A 24,357-nucleotide genomic window follows, 5' to 3' on the forward strand; every position below is an offset into this window, starting at 1 on the left:
AGCCCCATAGTAGATAGGCAAAAGACTGTCGTATTATCATAAATGCAGATATGGTGATTTGGAGGTGGCTGAGGTCCCAGGGATTTACCCTCTCTTGCTTTCCTCCCCTGAAGTTTCAAAACACGGGGCCCATGGGGAAGGTGGATACCCTGCCTACCTGTTTGTCCACCTTTTAGTTCAGAGCTGGTCCCAATATCCCATCCTTCACAGTCCCACCCCACAAGAACCCAGCAAAAACATCTTGGTGAAGACATTTATTTAATATGGGGGGTGGGGTATTGCTGTCTCTGTCAGTGTGTAAAGGGTGGTAGGGAGACAACCAGAGGGACTTCTGTCCTAGAGTAAGAGGCTGTTCTGGCCCCAGGTAGTGGGGCAGAGAGCAGACTGAGGGGTCGGGGGAGGTGTGTAAAGGGGATAAGGTGAAGCTCTGCACACATCCTTAGGATCACAGTCCAGGCCCACCCAGTCACCAAAGCAAGAACCGAATAAATAAAGTGCAACCATGGGATTTGGGGAGGAAAGGGAAGGTATGAGCGCACCCACGCCCACAGCCCACATTCAGTGCTGCCAAATCTGGCCCACCTCCCAGCCAGACCCTCTTGTCCAATCACCCCTTTGTCCGTCCCTCCATGAGCCAGGCAAGGCCCCTGTTCAGCTACTGGAGGTAGCGATAGGCCTTAAAGCAGTGGTTGCCAGCATCAGCCACCACCACGTGGCCATCCGAGGTCAGTGCCAAGCCCTGTGGGCCATACAGTGGCTCTGCAGAAGTGTTGATATAGGACAGGAAGGAGCCAGAGCTGTCGAACACCTGGGGAAGGAGTGGAAAATGAAGGGAAAGGAAAGGTCAGACAGGTAAGAGGCTGCTTGGGGGAGGGGCACAAGGGCAAAGCAGAAAACTTCACTCTCATGCTATCCCTAGGTCTCACTCACCTGGATACGGCTGTTGCCCCAGTCTGCCACAATGATGTTCCCATTGGAGTCCACAGCTACTCCTGTGGGAGCGTTGAACTGCCCGTTGCCCTCACCATGGGAGCCAAACTTGAAGAGGAACTCTCCATCGGCACTGTATACCTGGTGGGGGAAGGGGCTAGGGACTGGAGACCTGGCCTCAGGCACAGGGTGGGTCCGTGGAGAAGGATGGGGTGAAGCACTAGGGTTGAGGATCCCCAGATCTATAGTAGTAGCTCAGATCTTCTTCCCAGGTTTCAAATCCACATAGCCTACCACCTCTTGGATGGCTCAGCAGATGTCCACTAAACATATCAAATTAAGCAGCACATCTTCCCTGAGAAAGCAGCTGTCAGAGTTCTCAAACTCAATGACTGGTACCACCCAATGGCATGTGTCGCTCTCAACTCTATCATATTCTCTGATTGACAGCCAAACAGTTCACACAACCCTTAACTCTATCTCAAATCCCTCTCAAATCTGTACTATACTTTAGGTACATACTTTATCATGACCCAAGTTCTCATCTGGACCACTGTGAGACTAATCTTCCTGCCCCAGAGGAGATAGGCAAAAGACTATCCTATTTTCACAGATGCAGAAATGGGGATTTGAGAGCCACAGTGATCTTTCTAAGACACACAGGATTGCATCACTCTTCAGCCTGCAATCCTTCAAGGACACTCTAGAGCTACTGAGAAGAGAGTAAGCCCCTTAACAGGGCACATGGGCCTCACCCTCACCTTGGAGCAGTGCCCTCCTCAAATTCACTCTGAAATACATCTGGTTTCTTGAACACCCCTAAGAGTGTCCATTTCCCATTCCTGGCTCCTCCTTGCCCTCTGCCTCAAACACTCTCTTCTTTCTCTACCTCTGATTAATTCTCATTTGTGCTTTAGGTCTTCCCCAAACAGTCTCCTCTGAATCAAATACTCATCCACAGTTCCCTGCATCTCCCTATTACAGAACCTATCGTATCATATTGTAATTTCCTAGTTACCATCTTCTCTTTCCTACCTGACAAACCAAGAAGATAGAGAATGTGTTTGCTTTGTTCATTACTGTAACCCCAGCTTCTAGCATAGTGTGTAGGACAAAGTAACCATGCCATAAATGCTTATTGGTTCAGTGAATTATTTCAAGGGGGAAAAAAGGAGATGAGAGAGAAAGGAGTCTTGTAGAAGAGGAAAGGACACTGGGACAGTAGTCATGGAGTGAGGGAAGACACTGACCTTCACTGAATGGTTATGGAAATCCGTTACTACAATCTCGTTCTTGTTGTTCACAGCCACAAAATGGGGCCCTGAAATAGAAAATGGTTGTTAGGGCATTAACTCAGGTACTGAGTGGGACAAGAAAGAGTATCTGGAATGACACAGTATCTAGGGCTGAGATAAACCGTCTCCGGGATGATGACATTAGGGTATGCTAAAGGGTCCAAGACAGAGGAGAATGGGTCTTTATAGAGTTAGGGTATCCAGGGGAGTTTTCTGGGATATATTGGGATAGATCTTACAGTTGTCCTCCCATACCTGCAAAGTGGCGGTCAGTAGCCCCACGGCCCCCAAAACGTCCAACCAGCTTGCCATTCGGTTGGAAGGTGAAGACACAGCAAGATTTGTTGTCAACCACAATGATATGTCCATTCCGGTCTACAGCCACTCCTTTGGGCCCCATGAGGCGGCCGGCTCCAATCTTGGTCTAGAGATAGGAAGTACCATAAGGGGCTTTATCCCGACTAATGGGGAAAGCATTCCAGGTCCTACATCAGACCAGAACTTTGGGCTGAGGATGGACCAGAGAGCAACAAGAGGCAGGATTGGACCATTTCAGGCCCTGACCAGCAAGAGGCACAAGCATGGTCAGCTGAGCTGGACACCAAGGGTACCAAGTACAGCAAGTGCGGGCCTCTCACCTTGAATTTGCCCTCAGGGGAGAAGATGCTGACCCAACGGTTGTCATAGTCTGCCACGATAATGTCTCCATTGGTGTCCACTGCCACACCTGTGGGGCGCTGCAGCTGCCCAGGTGAGCGCCCTCGGACCCCAAAACGGAACTTGAACTGGCCCTCATTGGAGAAAACCTAGAGCAGAGGAGCAAGGGAGGGAGCAGGGAGGAGGGGAAACACTGTAGGCACAGAGGGAAGAAAGCAGGTTCCTGAGGGAGGGAACCCCCCATTTATTCAGTCATTCAACAAGCACTCACTGACACCATGCCAGGGATACAGAGGAATCAAATGTGACAGCACACCTCAGGGAACATGCAGCAGAGGTGTGAAGGGGATTGTGAGATGAAAGGGGTTGGGAGGAACGGTGAGAAAAGACACCAAGAGAAGGGGATATTGGAGCTAATAGTCTAAAAAGGATGCCAAATGATGAACCCAAATCAGCCACACACACAAAAAAAAAAAAAAAAAAAAAAAAAAGGAATAGGAAATGGAGTGAACAGTGTGTGAAAGCAGAGAGTTGAGTATGGGCACTGCTCAAGGACATGTCCTGTGTGGCTGGATTGAGGGGAACACTCTGGTGACCAAGAGGAGTTATGTTTTATCCTAGGTGTAATGAGGAGTCAATGAAAATATCTGGGTATGGAAGTGACAAGATCAAATTTACTTTTAAGAAAGAGCACTCTGTTTATAGGGCTGGAAGCTAGTCAACCAGTCAGAGGCTGCTAAAGGAGTCTAAGTGAGAAATGATGAAGGCTTGGATCAAGGATATAGGCTGAAGGAAAGTAGATAGGAGGAAGACTCAACAGGACTTCATAGCAGACTGGAAAGGAGTAGGTGAAGGAGGAAAAAGTGTACAAGGATTACTCCATTCAGGCTGTAGGGCTGACAAGGTAACCCTCCTCCTAGATAGAATGAACATTTCAACTTTTCCTCTTCTACCTCCTCCACCTCAGATGCCCTGCATGCTTAGGTCTCTCCATCCTAGAAGCACCTCATTTAATCCTCCTTCCCTCTTAAACTAAGCCTTCCGGCTTCTCCTTCACAGCCAAAACATTATTCACTGCATAATTCTCCTATACTCTGCTTTGTTACAGGCTCTGGGGTTACAAGATGAATTAACAGAGTCAGGAAGGAGCGGCCTTTGAGAACCCAAGTTCTGAACTTTGGCCTTGCTCTTTGATCCAGACCTGCTCCCTCCTTGATGGGCGGGGTTCCCTGACTCAGCCCCACTCCCATGTCTTAGATCTCTGGGGCTGTTTTAACTGGTGCCATCAACAGACATCACCTCCTCCTGATGCAGACCTTCCAGCAAGCCTTTATCTGGCCAGCCAGCACAGCACATGGGTTCTGTACTGTTCCTCTGCATCAGGACATCACTTGACCGCATGAGAAGAAAAGTATCACAAGCTAAAGACCAGAAGTGAGGGGGACTATAAGGTACCATCGGGTCAGTGCCTCCTACCGTCTTCACAGCTTGGTAGACTGATGAGGCTTTGCAAGGCCATGTTCTTCCCATCCTATCTCATACCAGCTCTTACACTTGGAAAACTTCTACTCATCTTTGGATTCTTAGAATTTCCAGGTCACTTCTTCTGAGAACCTTTAATGACCAGCCCCTACCCTCCACAAATCAATATATACATGTAAAGTTAGGTCTCCTTGATGCATGCTTTACGGTGCTCTTTATATTCAGCTGTCACTTTGTGATTAATTACCTGTTAAATATCTGCATCCCTTTCTAAGGATTTAAGGCCCACAAAGGAAAGGGACTGCCTCTGTTTTGCTTGCTGCTGAATTTTCAGCACAGATACAGCTTTCAGCATTGAGAGGACACTCACCAAACAAATGAAGTCCCCAGGTAAATCTTGGACCTAAACTGGATATCTCCACTCAGATGCTGTATAACTACCACAAACTTAATGTGAGAAAGTGAACCCATCAACATATACCTGGGCCTGCTCCTGAATGACAACCATGCACCCAGCCTATTAAGTACTATCATCTTCTTTCTTTTTTCTTTTTGGAATTGGAAATTGAAATCAGGGCAGTTTACCAATGAGTCACATTCCTAGTCCTTTTTATTTTTGAGATATGGTCTCACTAAGTTGTTGAGGATCTCTCTTAAGTTGCTGAGGATGGCCTCAAGCTTATAATCCTCCTGTCTCAGTCTCCTGAGCTACTGGGATTACAGGCATGTGCCACCTTGCCTGGCAAAGTCCTGCCATCCATCCATTTATTTATTTATTTATTTATTTATTTATTCTGGGGAATTGAACCCAGAGTGCTTAACCACTTAGCCACATTCCCAGACATTTTTATTTTTTATTCTGAAACAGAGTTTCGTTAAGTTGCTATGGGAATTACAGGCATGTGCCACTGCACCCAGCTAGTCCTGCTATTCTTGATCCCTCCTTCTTCCTCAACATCTGATAACTCATCATATTTGCTTCCCTGATATGTTTATAATCTGCTGGTGTCCTAGTTTGGTCCTTAATATTTCTCCTATGCCCTAGGAGTAGTAAGTAGATCCCTGACTTTAGTAATCTATGTGAGAGAAACAAAATAAAATAAAACCAGACAAAAATCAAAAGAACTAAAATGACAATAGAACAAACTAATGCTTCTAGAAAACTTTGAAAACTGCTATAGCAAGATGCTAAGGGAGGTCAGAGAAGGAAACTGACCAACATTCTGACTGAAGGGAAAGAGGATTTTTCATGAAGAGCTGACAAAATGTTTGGATTAAGACAATGACATAATATACACAAATTAAATTCTTCCTTCAAAATCACAGAGCTTTTTCTGCTCTGTCAGTGTGGTTCCAATGATGGGCTTTGCTTCACCCTAAACCACAGAAGAACCAAAAGAAAAAAAAAAAATCACAAGAATCCCAAACCTTATGAACAAAGTGAGGTCTTGCACCCTATCTGGGAACCCAGTCCATACTAGTTCTGAGGGCCCTAGAGTAAGAGAAGCAAAATCTCATCTTTGGCATTTGAGATATGATATTGGGGCAGAGGTGGGAATAGAAATCAAAGGAAGGCTGCATCAGCTGTATCAGATGTTTGAGGCCTTCGCTCTCAATTCTTCACCCTTAAATAATGGACAGCCATATCTCCTCTCTATGGAATACAAAGCAACATCCATTTTTCTGTGTATGTGACCATGTAAGCACCATTTGTTTCACACCAGGAAAGATGTGTCCCAAATCTCAACTTTTGTGCCATAAGGTGATACAAGGAATTGGAAGGTGGAAGGTCTACTCAAGTAAAGACTCAGCACCTGTCCTCCTACCACCTGCTCCCCAGCCCTACCTCACCATCCAGGGTTAGCCCAAATGCCTCCCTGTTCTGCAATGGGAGTCTCAGATTCTCTGCCCTTAGGAATAGGGTAGGAATAAAGGGAGCTGGTTAGGACTGAGAATCTGGCCACAGAAGCGTTCTTGGTACCTTTAGCCTGCTAAGTGGAAAGCAGGGGCCATAGAGGAGCTGTCACTGAAATAAAAGACTTTAGCAGAGCTGGATCAGGAAATTTAAAAGTATAGCAATTATGAGGTAGGGATCTTCAGGAAAATTTTGCTACCCAATAACATATTTCTAATAACTGAAGCACATGGTAGTTAGAAATAATTTCCTGTGGTATAAAATCAAAATTCCACAGCATCATCTCCAAACCACTTACAATCTGACCTCAGCTACCCCCAGTTCCTAATAGTAATCTACTTGCAGCCCTGTTGGTATCCTTCCAGTTCTCTGAACAGTCCCTTCTAGCAAAGGGAAAGTTCCTACGTCTTTGCCTTTGTTTACAGCCTTCACCTGGACAATGATATTTTTAACAACAGCTAATATTAGAAGGTTCATTAGGTGTCAGATACAGTACATTACATCACTTAATATTGCCAGCAACCGTGAGAGATGCTTTTCCTAATTTTATACATGAGTTAACTACAGCTCAAAGAGGTCACATGACTTGTTAGTACGTGGCAGAGCTGGGATTCAAGCCCAGGTTTCTGGTTTCAAAGCCTGAGCTTTTAACTGTTTATTCCACTACTGATCCCTATACTGGGTTCTAGGCATATTACAAGGAGTAGAGAAAAAAAGACATGTTTCCTGGTTTTAAAAAGCTTACAATGCACCAGCGACCATGTCCATTCAAAGTGGCAGATGCCTTAATCAACTGTGTGAGGTACTAAGTAGGCAGAAACAGGGCCACCTGTGGGGTTGCACTACATCTTCTAGCCACTAGAAGGTATCCTCTTTGGTCAAGTTAGTCCCCCCCATTTAACTGTCAGGCTGATGTGTGGGAAGATAGCATGACAGGGCAGGCTACATTCTGACCACTAGGACAAAAGGGAGAAAGTAAGCCTGCCAGCTGGCAGCTCAAGAGGCAGAGGGGAAGGGTAATGACCAGATCCTTGAGGTCCAGGATCTGATCTAAGGTGAGCCATGGCCTGGGAGGTAGTGGCTGCAAGCACAGGAAACCCTGGTGTCTGACTGAAGGTACTGGTTGCTGTAGTGGCCTGTGGAGACAGGTGAATGGTACTATATGCAGGGTTTCATCTTTCAAGAGGTGACCTGTACCCTCCATTTTTTCAAAAGGTGGTAGTTTGAGAAACCCTTTTTGGTGAGAGGTGGAGGCACTTACTAGGGTACTTACCTGGATACACTGATTGTTGCTGTCTGCTACCACAATTCGACCACTGCTAGCTGCAGACACGCCTTGTAAATTAGTGAATTCACCCTTCTCTCTTCCACGACTGCCTGGGGGAGGGATGAGAGAGGAAAGGATATCATTTTGAACCTCCTCTCCTCCTTGCCCCACCCCTTGCCTGGGCCCTCCCCCATCTGGCTCTACCCTTGTCCATCTGTACCAACACGGAAGACGAGCTCGTCCTCAATTGGGTTCTCCTTCCGTTTGCCACCTGTGCTGTACATGGAGCTGGGCCTACGCACCGCCTTCTGGCGCACATGGCTGCCTGGTCCACCAGGGGACTTGACACGGCGCTTCACGTCGTCAGGGGAAGGTGGCAGGTCCCCAGGACGCAGGGCACGAACACGGAAGGGGCTGCCACGCACTGGCTGCCCGTAGAGCAGCACTGAGAGGAGCAGCTCGCCTTCGGTGCGTGCAGTGTACACTAGCTCATAAGTGCCGTTCTTGTGGTCCACCACCGGCACTGGAAGGCGCGTGCCATCCGGGCCTGTGATCTCTGCTCGCAGCTCAGCGCTGCCTGTGCGCACCAGCCGCCCATCTTTGTCTTTGGTAGTGACAGTGAGCGAGGCGGGTTGGCCCACTAGTGCCTGGCGCAGACCCTCGCCTGTGGCCACTGTCTCGTGTGCAGTGGCACTGGTGGTGAGCAATGCGCCCAGATTAAGCACCGATCTTCGCAGCCCATCAACCTCAAGGACCAGTTCTAGTTGTGCATTCTCATGTGGCCGTTCCGGGAAGGCCTGAGCTGCCAGAGCTGCCAGCCTCTCTCGCATGTGCTTGCGCACCAGTAACACCTCCGGGGCAGAACCCAGACGCAGTGCCTGCTCCGCGAAGCTGCAGCTACTGCCGATGTGCTCCTGACCCTGGCGCAGTGTGTCTAACTGGGTTTGCAACACCTGAGGAGGCGAGAGGGGAGGAATGGCTGTGCAGACTGGCACCAAGGGAAACTCTGCAACTACTGATGAACTTAAATAGTACCATGGCATGAAAGAAAAACAAAGAGATGTATGTGGATAAGGGAGATGCCGACAGCATCTATAAGGCCATGTTAGGAGACAGAAAACAGAGGTTGGGTAAAGGGAAGGCTGCTGTGGAAGATGTGGATGGGGAGGGCAATGGAGGCAAGTAGGCATCTCACAATAGACAATGATTGGAAAGGGTAAGCAGACACACCTTCTGCTTGGCCCCACAAATAGTCTCCAAGTCGCTGACCAGAGCCTGCTTGCGCTGCTGTAGCGCTTGCTCCAGGTCCTCGAAGGCTGCACTGATCTGGGCCAGGGCTTCTGCCTTTCGCTCTTGCAACTGCTGGCTGATGCCCCCAACTAAGGCAATAGCTGTAGACAACTGGGGCAAGCTGGGGAATGGAAACATCTCATAAAACAGACCATCCCTTTTCCCTGAGGACCCTAACTGCTACCCTCTGGGAGATCCTTAATTGATACTTTCTTGAGACTTCTATTTCTGCCCTCCCAGACCCTTTCTCTCCCCTCCCCAGGACACCAACCCTGCCACTATTGAGATACCATCACCACAGCCTCACCAGCCTTGGGCCCCACCAAGTGCCTACCGGCCACGCACAGCCTCAAGTTGGCGCTGCAGGGCTGCCTTGTGCTGCTCCACCACGTCCCGCAGCAGCACTGTGCCATGTTCCCGATGCTCTCCTGCGCGGCACTCTCCGCACATGGCTGTCTCACAGGCCTCACAGTAAAATTCCATCGTCTGGCGGTACAAGTACTCTGGTGAGGCAACAGCCAAACTCTACAACTCTTTTGCCCTCTCCCCTTCCCATATGCCCTCCATGCCCCTCACCTTCCAAGTGCACCCCCTACCTGGACACTCATCTAGAGAAACACCTCTCACCCACAGTCACTTGGCTCCCTGCCATTGCCTTTCCTCCTCCTCCCACCCCAAGTCCTGGCCTCACTGGGCCTCGCTTGGGCCCACCTTGCCTTCATGGTTGGGGCAGGAAAGAGGGCGGCCAGCCACAGCGCTGAGGGGGTGGGGGTCCTCGGGGTCGTGGGCCCCATCGGGTGCTTGCTGCATGGCCTCCATGAGGCTGCTGATGAAGAAGTTGTTCTGCAGTGCTGAGACACCCTGCTCGGGGAGGATGGACGTCTGCCGACACACCGGGCAGGACAGCGTCAGGCTCTGGGCAGGGATGTAGTTCTGGAGACATCTGGCCAGGAAGAAGGGGCAGTTAAAGGAAGGGGGTGGGGCAGCCTCTACTTCCTCCCCCCATAGGTGTGAACCCCCCTCCTTACAGGTGTGCCATAATTACACTTCATTTTGAAACCTCTGTGATTGACACACATATACTTCATCTGCCAGCAGGTATAAAAGGCCTCTCATGACTGAATTGAAATATATCCCTGGGTGCTCTCAGAATAGCAGACATAGCTGCATTCCTCACAGTATGCACAAAAACAGTTTTACCTTTCACAGGTGTTTATAAAGCCTCAAGAAAATGTACAACTAGCCTCCCCACCCTCCTTTAACTCATTAAACATTTACTGGCTTCCCACTCTTGCCTAATTTGAGCCAAGCTCTGGGGATAAAAAGCTAAAGCACAGTGCTTGCCCTTAAAATAGTTCTAGGCTTCAGAGAAAAACAAAATTACAGAAATACAGAATTTAAAGCATTTAATAGTGAAATGATTAAGGGCATGAGTCCTGGAGCTAGGCTGCCTGGGTTTAACTCTTAGGTCAATGACTGATTATATAGTGTGACCCCTGACAAGTTACTTAACTTTTATGAGCCAAGGACTCTTCCTTTGTAGAATGGAGACAGTGAAGACTTCACAGGGTCTGTCAGAGGAGTAAATGTAAAGGACTTGCTTACATTTAAAGAGGACTAAATGTAAAATGCCTGACTTACCAAAGTGCTACATAAGGTAGGCTACTAGTATTACTTATTGTTAATACAAGGAACACAGTAGATGTAGTCATGAGGAAATATATCTGGCTTAGGTGAGTGGAGAAGATGGCCCAGGAAAGGCTATAGAGGAAGTAATGTAACCAAAATCTTCATGGATAAATAATTATTAGCCAGAGCAGAGAGAGATACAAGAGGAGGGGGAAGGGTGGTCCAGATATAGAAGAAATCAAGAATCAGCACAGTGTATGGGGATCTAGAAGCAGTTTGAACTGACTGGAGACAAAGTTCAATCCAAGGAATGTTAAGAGAAGTCAAGGAACGTAATGTTAATTCCAGTAGCAAGAGGGAGCTACAAGAACATGGGATAGTCAGGTTTGCATTTTTTTAAACTCCTTGGCACCAACCTGCGTAAAGGGTAAATCTGAAGGGAAGGAGACATCATCTAGTTATCATTTATTAATAAGTACATGTATATCAGGTGCTATACTTTTCACTTTATGTTAACAGGTTCAGAAAGGGCAAGTGGTCCAAGGTAACAAAACTAGTGAGCTCTGGAGCCTGGATTTAAATGCAAAGCAAAGGAAAGCATGTACTTAAGCAGTATACTCTTACAGTAGTCTAGGAAAGAGGTGAGGGAGACCTGGATTTAGGCAGTGGCAACACTGTTTGGACTATGAGGTGGGAACAAGTTTGAGAAGTATTTAACAAGTGAAAAGTGTTGATTGTTATGTGGAATGAGATGAATGTTGGTTGGATCCTGGGTTCTTAGCTTAAGTACCTGAGTGGATAGTAGTGATATTCAAGAGAATGAGAAACAGAGAGGAGTAACTTATAGGAAGTTTGGCATTTTCCAGTTTGGCTTAGTGAAACAGTGGAATATCCAGGTAGAGGGTACCAGTAGATAGTTGGAGAGAAGACAGGTTAGAAATAGAAATGGGGCTGCCAACAATATTTAGATGGCCTTTATATCCAAGGAACAAGATGAAATCAGTCAAGAAGGGATAAATAGTGATAGGAGAGAGGGACGGATCATTCAGAATACATGGAACAAGGAGAGCAGAAAGGCCAGAGGTGCAGCAGTGTTAGGGCAACAAGATGAGTCCAAACAGGAATGAATATTAACCAGGGTGGAATGCAGCTGAGGAATCCGATAGGGTGAGGACTGAAATGCCCACTGAACGTGACTAATGTGAGGGTACTTTTCTTCATGAGAGGAAAACAAAAAGAGTAAAGGAAAACAAAAAGAGTAAACAAAAAGAGAAGAAAAGCTTGACTAATGAAAGTTGAAGAGTAAAGGGGAGGTCAGGCAATTGAATGGGAATGGGATTGAGGGACTGGATGGCACTGGAGGGGGGGAAAGAAGACAGAGAGTTTTTCTATGTTTGTGCTGGGAGTTTTGAGCATGTTTATAATTTAAGGAGCCAGTAGAAAGGGAGAGATGGAAGGAATTAGTAAAGCAACAGTACAAAGTCTTGGGGATGGAGGGAATGGCTTGGGTTGTCCTGAAAGGGAGGAGTGGACACCATCCTCTGATGGAAGAAAGCGGCAAAAGAGAAGTGGATATAGAGGAGCACAGGGGCAAAGTCCCAGAGAGGATGCCTAACTTGCCTCAGGCAAGATCAGCAACAATAAGGGCACAAGAGAAGAAGGAGGAAGGAGTCAGAGACTGTGGTGGCTGGGATTAGTCACTGCCATGGGGGCAGGGGGCACATGATACTTACTAGAAACAGACCTCAGGACTGCAAGCAGCTGTATTCGAAGACTGCAAATTTGTGGAGGGAAGACCTGTATTACCCAAACTCTCCATATCCTTAACCTCTTCTCTTAATGTTCTCTATACCTTTTCCACTAATGAAATAAAATTTAACACATACTATGTGCCAGGCACAATTTTAAATGCTTCACAAATATTAGCTTATTTAATCGTGACCTACTTTTCCCTGAAGTCTTCTCAAGTAGAGGGTGGTTTTGTCTCATGCTCCACATTCCGTAGGGCCAGAGGTAGGGTGGAGCCCCCCTCTTCCCAACTGGAACATTCTATTTGTCTTCAGCTCTTTTGAAACTCATGCCTCTGTCTGTACCACCCCTCTTTGTCACCGTCTCCACTGACCTAATAGTCGCTCCCCGCATTGCTGAAGTCTTTTTCCTGACTCACTCTCTTCTATTACATCCTGTTTCCCTCACATTCTGCCATCATTGTCGGTGCCTCTCATAGACACAAAATGACCTGTTATCATTGTGATTTCTTGATTCCCTAACCTCCTCACCCCAATGATCTTTTCTTCCATTTCACCCCAGCTGTCTATCCATGCTCCCACCACCAACCATATCTTATCAACTGCCACAGTGCCAACTCTGAAATCTCTTCTCCCAGCTCACTGATTCTAGCATTACTCCTGCAAAATACCTTCTAATTTACCAATTCCTCCTTCCAAACTGTTGCATGTACCTGACTTCAATAACCATCAGTTTCCTAACTGGTTTCATTTCCACTCTTCTTTACTCCATTTTCCATACAACCAAAGTGAGCTTTAAAAAAAATATTTTTTAAAATTAAGCGAATTTATTAAAAACACAATCTATCTCTATTTATTTAGTGGTGCTAGGGATTTAAAAAAAAAACTTTAAAAAAATTTTTATTTTGAGTCAGGGTCTCACTAAGTTGTCTAGGCAAGCCTTAATGATCCTCCAGCTTTAGCCCCCACAAGTTGCTAGGATCACAGGCATGCACCACTACACCTGGCCAAAAAAAAAAAAAAAAAAAAAAAAATCTCATTTATATCACATTACTTTGTGAAAGAAAAAAAAAAAATAGAAAGGACCTCCATACTTTCCCTCTCTGCTTAGAATAAAATCCAAATACTCTCCTAAAACCTGCAAGGGCCCCCATGAATTGCCATGACTGATTTCACCTCCTCCCAGTTTCCTCCTTACTCAGTTATACATACTAGCTTCTTTTTTGGTCTCTGAATATGCCCTGATGACTTCTTTCTTAAGGTCTCTACCCAGATTTTCTGTTGCCTACAATAATCTACATGTCTACCTTTTCTCATCCTCAGAACTCAGGTCAAACGTAACCTTCTCATAGATATCCCTGGTGACCACATAGAATATCCTCCAGCTCATCACTTACAGTTTGTTTACTACAAAATACTTAGTAGAATCTGCAAGTCTTTTGATTATTCACTTATTTACTATCCAATAACTACTAGAACGTAAGTTCTTTGAGAGCAGGGACCAAAGGATAAATGAGTGGGTTCTAGTGAAGAATGAGGGCTCTACAGTCAAATCTGGATTCAGATCTCAGCTATTTACATGCTGTGTAGCTTTGGCCATATTTCTTACTTAATGACCCTGAATCTTAGTTCCCTCCTCTCTAAAATGGGGGTAATAAAGTATCTATTGTGAGGATTAAAAAAATCAATACATGTAAATCACTTAGAAAGTCCCTGGCAAGCCAGGCACAGTGGCACATGCCTGTAATCCCAGCAGCTTGGGAGGCTGAGACAGGAGGATCGCGAGTTCAAAGCTAGTCTCAGCAATGGTAAGGTGATAAGCAACTCAGTGAGACCCTGTCTCTAAATAAAATACAAAATAGAACTGGGGATGTGGCTCAGTGGCCAAGTGTTCAATCCCCTGATACCAAAAAAAAAAAAAAATAAATAAATAATAATAATAATCAGTGAAAGTTCCTGACAAACAGCAATCAATACATTGTAGCTATTGTTATTATCATTATTATAATTTCCTAGGCACCTATTTTCTTCAGGAGTACTCAGTGATCTGGGTACAGGAGAAAGTGCAGAGATGTCCAATTACAGCTCTGATCCAGCACTGAGCTGTCATGGATTTAGCAAATGCCCAAGTTATGAGGGAACTATGTAGGGGCTAGTCAGATGATCATCCATAGGATCTAGAATGGGCAGGAAAGAAAAGAAGGTCAGGGAAGAGTCAGTGACTGGGAGAAAAGGGAGCAGTTGAGGGGACTAGACTTTTTTAGGGAGTCAAAGATAGCATAGTGGCAGTGGGGTAATAAAAGACACGAGTAGAATACTGAAGTTTATGACCACAAAATTGGTATTATTCCAGATCATGACCAGACTGAGACCACTGCTGGGAGAGAGTATCACTGAGACAGAGTAGAGAAGAAACAATGAAGAACTAAGAAGCATAAGTGGTTAATGAAGTCACCATGTTGATAGAAGAACTTGTGAGTGGTAAGTCTGAGACCATTTCCTATTGAGTGAGGGGAAAGGCAGTGGAGCTAGAATTTCAAAATAGCAGATCTGGAAGGGAAGCAATGTCTTGGGCAGAGCCAAGTTTCAGTGAAGGTAGAACAGAGGGAAGGTTTGGATGAAGGTGATGGTGAGAAGGACCCAGGGACCAGGACATCCAAGAAAAACTCATGAGGAGTGAGGGCCAAAGAGAGAATATGGTCAAAATACAGATGTGATCATGCATAAAACCTTGCAAAGGCTTTCTGTGGCTTTCAAGGAAAGGTACACATTCTCTAACAGATATAACAAGCACATACACACATGGTCTGGCCTCCAGTTCCTTCTCCAGCTTCGTCCCAGGCATCCTCAATCACACTTGCTCTGCTTCAGCAGAGCTGGAGAGAGTGGCTTCTTTCATTTCCTCTTTCCTGCCTAGAATGCTCTTTCAACTTCCTTTACCTAGTTAACTAACACCTGTTCATCCTCAGAATCGCACCTTAGGGAAGCTTCCCTGATTCTCTGGACTATAACAGATCCTATCTGCCAAGTTCTCATAGCTGACACTTTATCTGCAGCACTAATTAAGGGTGCAATATTACATTTATCCATAATCTGGCTATATAATTATTTGATTACTATTTCCTTCACTATTCTATGGTCTTTTGTTTTTAGGGGTTTGTTTTGTTTTGTTTTGTTTGCAGTACTGGGGATGGAATGCTCTACATAGAGCTATATCCTCAGCTCTTTTTGTTTGTATTTTGAGAAGGGGTCTCATTAAGTTGCTCAGGCTGGCCTCAAACTCCAGATCCTCCTATCTTAGCCTCCCAAGTTGCTGGGATTACAGGTATGTGCCACCATGCCCATCTACTATAATTCAGGCTCCTAAAGAGAAAAGATCATATCTGCTTTTGCTCATCGCCATATACTCAATGTCTGGGACAGGGTCTGATATGTACTAGTTGCTGAATAAATAAATATTCAATGAATGAATGATGATTAGAAGTGTAGAGGCTGGGAATAATTGCCTTTCAATCAATGCTTGAGTATGACAATGAGGATGGGCAGGAAAGGACAGACCTGGCTTCAATAATCCTCCTACTAGTCACAAAATCCACAGTGCCAGAGCCGACTGAGAAACTCAGCACTGTCTGATTTCTCTGTGATATTGAAAGCTGCCTTGGGATCTGGGAAGGAGCCAAAAAAAAACACATTTTCTGGGAAGGAACCCTGGCCTAGTATTAGCAGATTTTGGAACTCACAGGTTCTTATAACCAAACCCTTTTCTCCAGCAGGTTGGGGATCACCTGCTTCCCCTCCCATGAGTGAATGTTTCCCTCACCAGTATACAACCCCTCACCTCTCACAGAAGGTATGCAGGCAAGGCAGAACTTTGGGGCACCGGTACCGATCCAGGCAGATGCTGCACACCAGGAACTGCTTGTCCATTGGCTGCACTTCTGGGCCAGGGCTGTCCTCCCTCTTTGCCATGGTGACCACAGATGGCTCCTGCCACTTACAACAGCCTGTGTACAGAGAGATGGTCAGCAGCAGAGAGACCAGCACTCCCTCTTTCCATCTGATCCCCACCATTCAAATCCCCTGCAGAGAAATTCACCCCTCTCTTCCCTGACAGAAACAGGACAGGGAAGTGACTAGGAGCAGGTAAAGTGGATGTGATGAATGACCCCTGAGCATGGTGATCTGTTTCACGGCAGACTTGGGTTAACATGGCTCTGTCTCTTGCTTACCATCTGTGTGACTTTGAACAAGCCTTCCTTAAGCCTCAGTTTCCTAATATGCAATTGAGCAAATAATAATTCCCTACCACAAATGGTTGTTTTCAGAATCTGAAATAGTACACATCAAGTGCATGGTACAGGGATGTCCATCTTCACTGACACACCCACTTTTCATCTCTTCTGCCTCTCCCAAACCCTCCTCCAAGAGCCTTCCAAACTGGGCATGGTGGCACATACCTAGAATCCCAGCTACTCTGGAGGTTGAGGCAGCAGGATCACAAGTTTGAGGCCAGCCTGAGCAAATTAGTGAGTTCCTATCTTGAAATAAAAAACAAAAAGCACTGGGTGTGTAGCTCAGTGGTAGAGAGCTTACCTAACAGGAGAGGGGCCAAGTTTCATGCCCAGTGCCACACAAAAAAAGAAGCAGGGCAATTAACAAAGTAACAAGTAAATACAAAATTATACAACATAACAAAGTAACAAGTAAATATAAAATTACACAAGGTGTCACATCAGTGTTGAGGGAGTACTATAAAAACCAAGAGGATATGATGAAAAAGAACACTTCTGACTAGAGATCAAGGAAGGGCTCTCCAAGCAGTGAACCTAAGCAAATCTGAAGATGAGAGAAAACTGGTAGGGATGAGTGTGGGAAACAAGGGGTTAGGGAGAAAATCATTCTAGATTGAAGAAAAAGCATACGAAGATTCTCAGGCAGAAAGCTCATTGAGAACTGAATGAACCATGTGGTTAAGAGGTGGATTTGAGAAATAGATTTGAGATGAGATTATAAAGGATTTATAGGCCAGGTTAAGAATATGATTTTATCCTAAAGTGGGGAAGGAGGTGATATAATTTACAAGTAAATAAAAATAAATTAGAAAGTTATTCTGGGCCGGATGTAGTGGCTCATGTCTGTAAGCCCAGGAGCTCAAGAGGCTGAGGCAGAAGGATTTCCTTCAAAGCCAACCTCAGCAAAAGTGAGGTGCTAAGCAGCTCAGTGAGACCTTATCTCTAAATAAAATACAAAATAGGGTTGGGGATGTGGCTCAGTGGTCAAGTGCCCCTGAATGCAATCCTGTATTACCACCCCCATCCCCCACCATCCCCCAAAATGAAAGTTATTCTGGTAACTATTAGAATTGAAAAGAGAAAGAAGCAAGGGTGGAATCGGGGAGACCAATTAGGAAGCTACCCCAGTCTTCAGGTAAAATGATGTTGGATATTAGCAGAGCTACAGGCAGAAAGGTGGACTGATAAGAGAAACAGTCATGGAGTAGAATCAAAAGGATATCATGATGAATTGGACATACAAAGGAAAAAGGAATGTCAATAATGACTTCCAGATTTCTCACTTGAGCAAATGGTGGGCCTTTAACAGACAGCAGAAGCTAAGAAGAAATTGTCTGGGGGCATTTTGTTCCAGGCATGCTGTTTAAGGTGTCTCTGTGATGTTCAGATACAGTTGTCAAGTAAGGAACACAGAACATAGGAGTTCAAAAGAGAAGTCTGGGCTGGTTATCGATTTGGAATCATTGGCATATTGATGGCACTTAAAGCAATGAGAATGGATGAGGCTGTCTTGGGATATAGAGTGGAGTAAGAAAAGGGCTGCACCCAGAGATGCAGAGCTAGCAAAGGCAAGTAGGGTGGAATGGGAGAAGATTCAAGAGAGTGTAGAACCAAAGAGATCTGGGGAGACAGCTTCAAGAAAAAGATGGGGTTGCTGGGCATAGTGATGCATGTCTGCAATCCTAGCTACTAAGAAAGCAGAGGCAGAAGGACCACAAGTTCAAGGCCAGCCTGGCCAATTTAGCAAGACCTTATCTCAAAATAAAAAGTGAAAAGGGCTGGAAAGGGTTAGGTATATGGTAGAGCACCCCTGAGTTGAATTCCCAATTCTGTTAAAAAAAAAAACAAAAAACGGTGTGGGAGGGGAGATAGGTCTGGCATAAGATAAGGATTGAGAAGTGTTTACCAGATTTGGTTGTGGAGGGAGTGGTATGGGCAGAAGCCAGGACAGAGTGATTGAAGAATGCATGGGAGGTGAAGTTAACATACATAGCAGATGTAGACAATTCATGACAGAAATCTGGCCATGAAGGAAGGCAGAAAAATAGCCACGCTATTTCAAAACAGTTGTGACTAGGACCAGGTCACCAATGCTTTCCCCATTTAGATGTATCATGGGTCTCGCTAAAGACAGAGAATGAACGAACGAATGAATGCATGCAAGGGGCCAGTTCAGAGCCCTCTTCAAGTGTGGGAGGGAGAGGAGAAGGGCTGAGCTGTACATGCCTTATGTTTGTGTGAGAGTGGGCATGGGCAGGTTTATAAGGTCATGTCTGAAAAAATCCTCTCCTGACATGGGCACTGGGTTCCTGAGTTTCTCTCCAGATGTGACAGGTTCAGAATCTGGAGACTTAACATAGCAAAAGGGAAGGCAGAGTGAGGGGTGGCAGAATGAAAGGGGAGCTGCTGGAAGCTAACAGAAACTCTAGTCTGGAGAAAGGAGGAAGAGTAGGAGTGGTCTGCAGAGCCCTGCTGGGGCAGCTGAATGTCAAACTCCACCTCTCTCCAAGCCCCAGGGGCTCTCCTAGGCTGTCACACAGGGGCGGGGACTGGGCTATAGCCAAGACCAATAGCTCCTCCCTCCCTTCCCCTTCCTGCTTCAGTTCCCCACCCAGACTTACTGATGAGGCCATACCCCAGTCTGAATCTAAGATGCTCTTCCTTTCCTGGGCTTCTAGACCTACCTCTCCCATCCCACTGTACTCTAGAGATCAGCCCCCCAATAGGCAGTGGTTCAAGTGGGCAATTTATCATAACAGACACTTCAGAGGGTCTTAGACTCAGAGCTGGATTTTACTCTCGTTCCTTGAGCTGCTTTCTGCCACCCCTACATCCTTAATCCCACCCATCCTTTATGGCTCAGTTCTAAAGGCATCTCATTCCCTTATTCAGCATTCACTCAATACCTCTGCTGGGGATACAAAGATAAATTGTCACAACTCAGCTTCATGGATTCCACAATCTAATAAACAGATCACTGCAATGTGAGGATCACATGGGCAAACAGATTGTTCTAGGAACTCACAAAAAAATGACCAAACTCAGATCCGGAGCAGGGGTGGATCCAGAGATTGCAGGTCAAGGGAGTTTGAAAGAAAGTGACATTCTAGCTGAGAACTACAAGATGAGTAAGTTACAGAGAACATGGTGCCCTCTGCCTCAGGAGGCTGCATCAGTCACAAGAGAAGGCTAAGAAATGAGAGGCAGAGGTAAGTAGGATCTACATCACACAATGCTTCCTTGGCCCTATTAAGGAGTTTAAACTTCATCCCTCCCTGCTGAGGTATTTAGGTTTTATCCAAAGAACAAAGGAAAAGTTTGGTGGTAGCTGGGGGAAAGGAAGTTTAAGCATAGAGGTCATCAAAGTATAATTTTTACTGCTATGGGGAAGATAGCTTAGAGGGAGGGTCAAGAGTAGAAAATTAAGACTGCCTTGATTAGGGTAACAGGACAGAGTCAGTTGAAATGGATTTCATAAGAAAGAATCCACTGAACTTGGTAATTTGTTGGTTGTTTTTTTGTTGTTATTGCTATTGTTGCTATACTGAGGATTAAACCCAGGGATGCTTTACCATTGAGCTATATCCCCCCCCCCCCGCACCCCCCCCCCCCCCCCCCGGCCCTTTTTATTTTGAGACAATGTCTCACTAAGTTGCCCAAGCTGGCTTTGAACTTGTAATCCTCCTGTCTCAGCCTACCAAGCAGCTGGAATTACAGATGTGTACCACCAGGCCTGGCAACTGGTTAGTTTTATATGAAAATTTAGGGGGGGAAAGGAATTTAAATGATTCCTAGTTTTCTAGCTTGGAAACTGGAAGAAGATTAATTTGCATGAGAGGGTGATGAGTTCAGTGTTTAATACAATGAATCCAAGGAATGCCAATATTTAATACAGGCCCAGGAAGCAAAGTCTGCAAAGAAGATTGAGAAGGTATAGCCACAGGAGAAGGAAAAGCAGAAAAGACTAATGAAGGCCAAAAGAGAAAACAGCTTCACAAACAGGGGAGTGATCTTCATTGTGAAATACCACAGCGAGGGCCCATGATTTTAAGTCCAAAAGAAGCAGACATTAACCTCAAAGAGTGTAGTTTCTGGGAGCTGGAGAAGAGGAAGTCAGATCAAGGGAGTAAAGCAAGAACTTGATTTTGAACACATGAAGACATCTAGTGCTGTCTCTACTAGATACTTGATATCTACAAAAAATGTTTGTAGGTTCTTCAGTTTCTCCAAATTCCCAAACAGCATCTAATTTTCCCTACTACTTCTTCCTACAATCTCATAAGATTCCCAGTTATACATGACTTACACAGTGATGGGTGGAGGTATCCAAGGCACTGTTGAAAAGTGTATTTAAGAGGTCAGTTAGGCTCTCTTGCTAAAAATGACTCACTCCCACTTACTAGCCTCCATGTGTATTTGATCATTTGAGACCTCAGCAAAACAACAAATGACTGCAGGATATAGCTTTGGTGCTTTCTCTGGAACAAAAGAAACCTTGGATGAAGTAAAGTCCTCAAATTCAGGGAACCCTTTCAATAAAGACTGGTAGATAAGGAAAGAGACGAAATTCACAGTAGCAATATCAGCACTACTCTCTTAGTAGTGGAATGAATCCTCCAATCAAACTTCTCTGGGCCAGGCCCTTTGAGTGGGGACTGGAGGCATAAAACTGAATCAAATGTGCTTCCTATCTTTCACAAGTGTTCAGACTACTGTGGGAAATAGACATAAATCAACTACAATATGATAAGTACTGTGAAACTGACATTTCCAAACTTCTATGGCAGAAAGAATTTAACTTGGTAGAGAATATAAAAGGTTTCCAGAGGAAGGGATATTTGGGCTGGGTCTTGAGGGACAAGAAGGAGATCGATAGGTACACTGGAAAACCAGTGAGTAAAGAAAGAGAAACAAAAAATTAACACAGACTAGTTGGGCAAGAGAGCAAGACTTAACTGCATCTTGGACATCTCTACCAGGAAAATGCATAGGGGCTATTCCAATTCATTTTCCTCTGACATACTCTGCTTGCTGTGTTTCTCATTTCCATAGAAGGCACCAACATTCGCCCAACCACATCAGCCAGAACCCTGGTAATCTCTATTCTGACTTTTCTTTCACCTTTCAGATACAAGCTATGACTATATCCTTGATGCTGCCTCTAAAATGTATCTAGATTTAAAAAGTCAGGAGACCTAGGATTTAGCCCTCACTGTCACTCCACTAATACAAGGTAAGTTCTTCCCCATCCACTTACTTGTAAATTGGGAGGGAGGTGGTCTTTTTGTTTTCAAAATCTGAGAATCCTAAGGCTCTGTTTCAAGCCAAAGGTCTCTACAAATTTTAATACATGTCCATGATAAAATCTCAGTTTATACTACCTTGATTATTTGATTTTTTAGTTTCCCCCATAAGGTTAGGTGTGATAAAGGATGACCCTCCTTACAAAATAAATGTTTGCTGAGTTTCAGTCACCCATGACATTCCTTCTCAGCACCTTCACCAGCCATACAGTTTTTCTGTTTTTCTGAAGGCAAGCTATGCTATCTCAACTATGATCCCCTTTCCTCAAGTTCTTTTCTCAGCAAGAATGCCATTGTCCCCTAGGTGGCTGAAGCAGTACCTGGCACATAGAAGATATTCAATATATGTTGATGACAGAAGAGCCATGTTTAAATCTCTGCAGTTCCCTTTCAACAGAAAGGCAAAAACCTAAGGCAATAACAAGATAGTGAATGAAGTTCTAGGAGAGAGAGCTCCACTTAACATAAGAAAGATTTCCCACAGCAGAGAGTAGTAAGTGCTCTGTCACTGGAGGTATGCAAGCCAAGATAGGCAGGGCACCTGTCTGGCCTGCAGCTCTGATTCCAATTCTGCAGCAAACCAGATCCCTGATTACAGGATGAATGGGCACTTGTGAGACTGGCACGGAGAGACCTGTGAAGAAGACCTCTGTACCTGCTCTAACATCCCAGATGTATTTCCCTGGTGGGGCCAATCCTGGATTTCTGCAGTGCACGTCAGACCCCCACATCAGAAACATGCTCAGGGCCTGCCTTTAGTCTGACTGATCTCCCTGGGGTGCAGCCTGCCCTTCCAACCTGCAACCATCTGTCCCTGCAGGTTTGCAGTCCAGTATTTTAAGCCAAGTCCAGTAAGGAGGAGGTCAGAACCAGGGAGGGGCCAAGGGTCCTCCAGACGGAGCCCATACTGCAGGGTCCTTTCCTACAAGAAACAGTCTCCTTGCGAAGCTTCTTGTCCAGCAAGCAGTGCCAAAGGAGAAAAGGATGTCCTCCATCCTGACTAGTGGGCCTCTGAGTGCCCAAGGAGGATGGAGGTGGGTGAGATGAGGGGTGGAGGTGCCTGCACCATGGAGAAAGGAAACCTTCGGGCAAGCTGAACCATAAGATTCCAGAGTCCCACTCAGCAACCCCACCCACCCTCAACCACCCTCGGTCGCAGCATTCGCCACCCTCCGCCAACACACACAAGCTCCCAAACCCCTCGCTCCTAAAAGGCACCATCACCCATCCACCCGCGCTAACCCGCCTCGCCCGCACCCCCCTTCACCCCGCAAACATGGACCTCACGTGAGCAGTCACAGCCCGAAGAATCCCCCCGCTGCTCTCTTGGTCATGGACACGCCTCACGTGGACGGAGACAGGAACAGCTTTTGAAAAGCATCTGCGCCCCCACCCACAGACGCTCGGACGGACACACGGTCGCTCAGACCCTGACCCACACCCAGGCACATCGGGATACCCAACGCACCCTTGGGGCCCCCAGTCGCACTCACGGTGTTGGAGCAGGATGAGAGGGCAAGGCCCGGACTGAGGCCACTCGGAGGGGCCCGCGGCGCTGCCCCCGCTGCCAGCGCCCGTCCGCCCGGCCCTGCCCGCGGCGCCGCCCCACGTCCCGCGCCTCCGCCTGTCCCCGCGCCGGCGCCGCCGCCGGACCAGCCGCACAGGCCGGAGGGAGGGGCTGGGGCGGGGCTGCAGACCGGCCGAGGGAGGGGGCGACTCCAGTCCTGAAGACCCACCCACGCCCCTCCCGACGCCACGGAGGCCCCGCCCACACCCTGCCCGTCCGCCCCCAACCCGCCCGCACCGCCTCCCTAACGCCCCTGCGGCTCTAGCAAGCTCTCTGCCTTCAGAGGTGCGGCTGGGGAGCCGGCAAGCCGGATCTTGGATCTCATATCCCGGATCTCCGCCACCTGCCTCCCGCTCCCAAAGGCTCCGGGAAGGGCGGTGTGGTCGATCTCAGGTACTGGGATGAGGCTCCTTCAGGAAAAAGCTGCTGGATTAGCACGGATTTCGAACTCTGGGAACCCGCCCCGGCTGTCTCCTGGATTTCTTGGAGGTTGGGGTGTGCCTATGAATTTGCTAGTTTGGTTTCTGCTGAGTAGGAGAGAGCAGGGATCTTCTGTACCTCTGCACGAACTCTGGGCGGAGAAAGGCAATATTCAAAGCCCTGGGAAGAGGGTTTCACAGTATAGATAGGTGAGACTAGTTGCCTCAGGAGCCCCCTCGTAAGGAAATTATGGTTCAGACCATCCAGCGACTCCCTTCCTCACACCAAAGACCCAGAATTGTTCTCACAGTCATTGCATTATAGAAAAGCAGCCCAGATGGGAAATAAAAAATTAAAACAGGGATTTAGTGCTTATTATGTACTAGACACAGAACTAATCACTTTACATATATTACCTCATTTAATACTCAACCGTAATAGATAGCTTCTTTTATTTGGCCCGGTTTACAACCGAAGGAACAGGACTGTGGCTCCCCAAGGAATTAACTCTAATCACTCAGAAACTGGTTGAACAAGGATTTGGGCACTACGGCGAGTCATT

General features: G+C 46.4%; 1 protein-coding gene across 5 annotated transcripts; it reads right to left on the bottom strand.

Annotated features, from left to right (window-relative positions):
• Positions 1–241: 241 nt before the first annotated feature.
• Trim3 (tripartite motif containing 3) lies at positions 242–23,442 on the bottom strand. 5 transcript variants are annotated; one of them, XM_076846779.1, is made up of 13 exons: positions 23,302–23,442; positions 16,671–16,747; positions 16,052–16,217; positions 9,548–9,779; positions 9,171–9,322; positions 8,777–8,957; positions 7,767–8,499; positions 7,553–7,656; positions 2,864–3,031; positions 2,481–2,649; positions 2,181–2,251; positions 931–1,071; positions 242–808 (listed from the first exon to the last, which is right to left on the bottom strand). In XM_076846779.1, exons 3-13 carry the CDS (start codon positions 16,180–16,182, stop codon positions 656–658), a joined length of 2,235 nt encoding a protein of 744 aa, XP_076702894.1. In that variant the 5' UTR covers positions 16,183–16,217; positions 16,671–16,747; positions 23,302–23,442; the 3' UTR covers positions 242–655. The 5 variants fall into 5 exon arrangements, with proteins under 5 accessions (XP_076702894.1, XP_076702895.1, XP_076702893.1 ...); XM_076846780.1 differs by having other exon boundaries at positions 16,671–16,751; XM_076846778.1 differs by lacking the exon at positions 16,671–16,747.
• Positions 23,443–24,357: the final 915 nt, after the last annotated feature.

The sequence above is a fragment of the Callospermophilus lateralis genome, chromosome 2, assembly GCF_048772815.1.
Source record: "Callospermophilus lateralis isolate mCalLat2 chromosome 2, mCalLat2.hap1, whole genome shotgun sequence".
NCBI lineage: Eukaryota > Metazoa > Chordata > Mammalia > Rodentia > Sciuridae > Callospermophilus > Callospermophilus lateralis.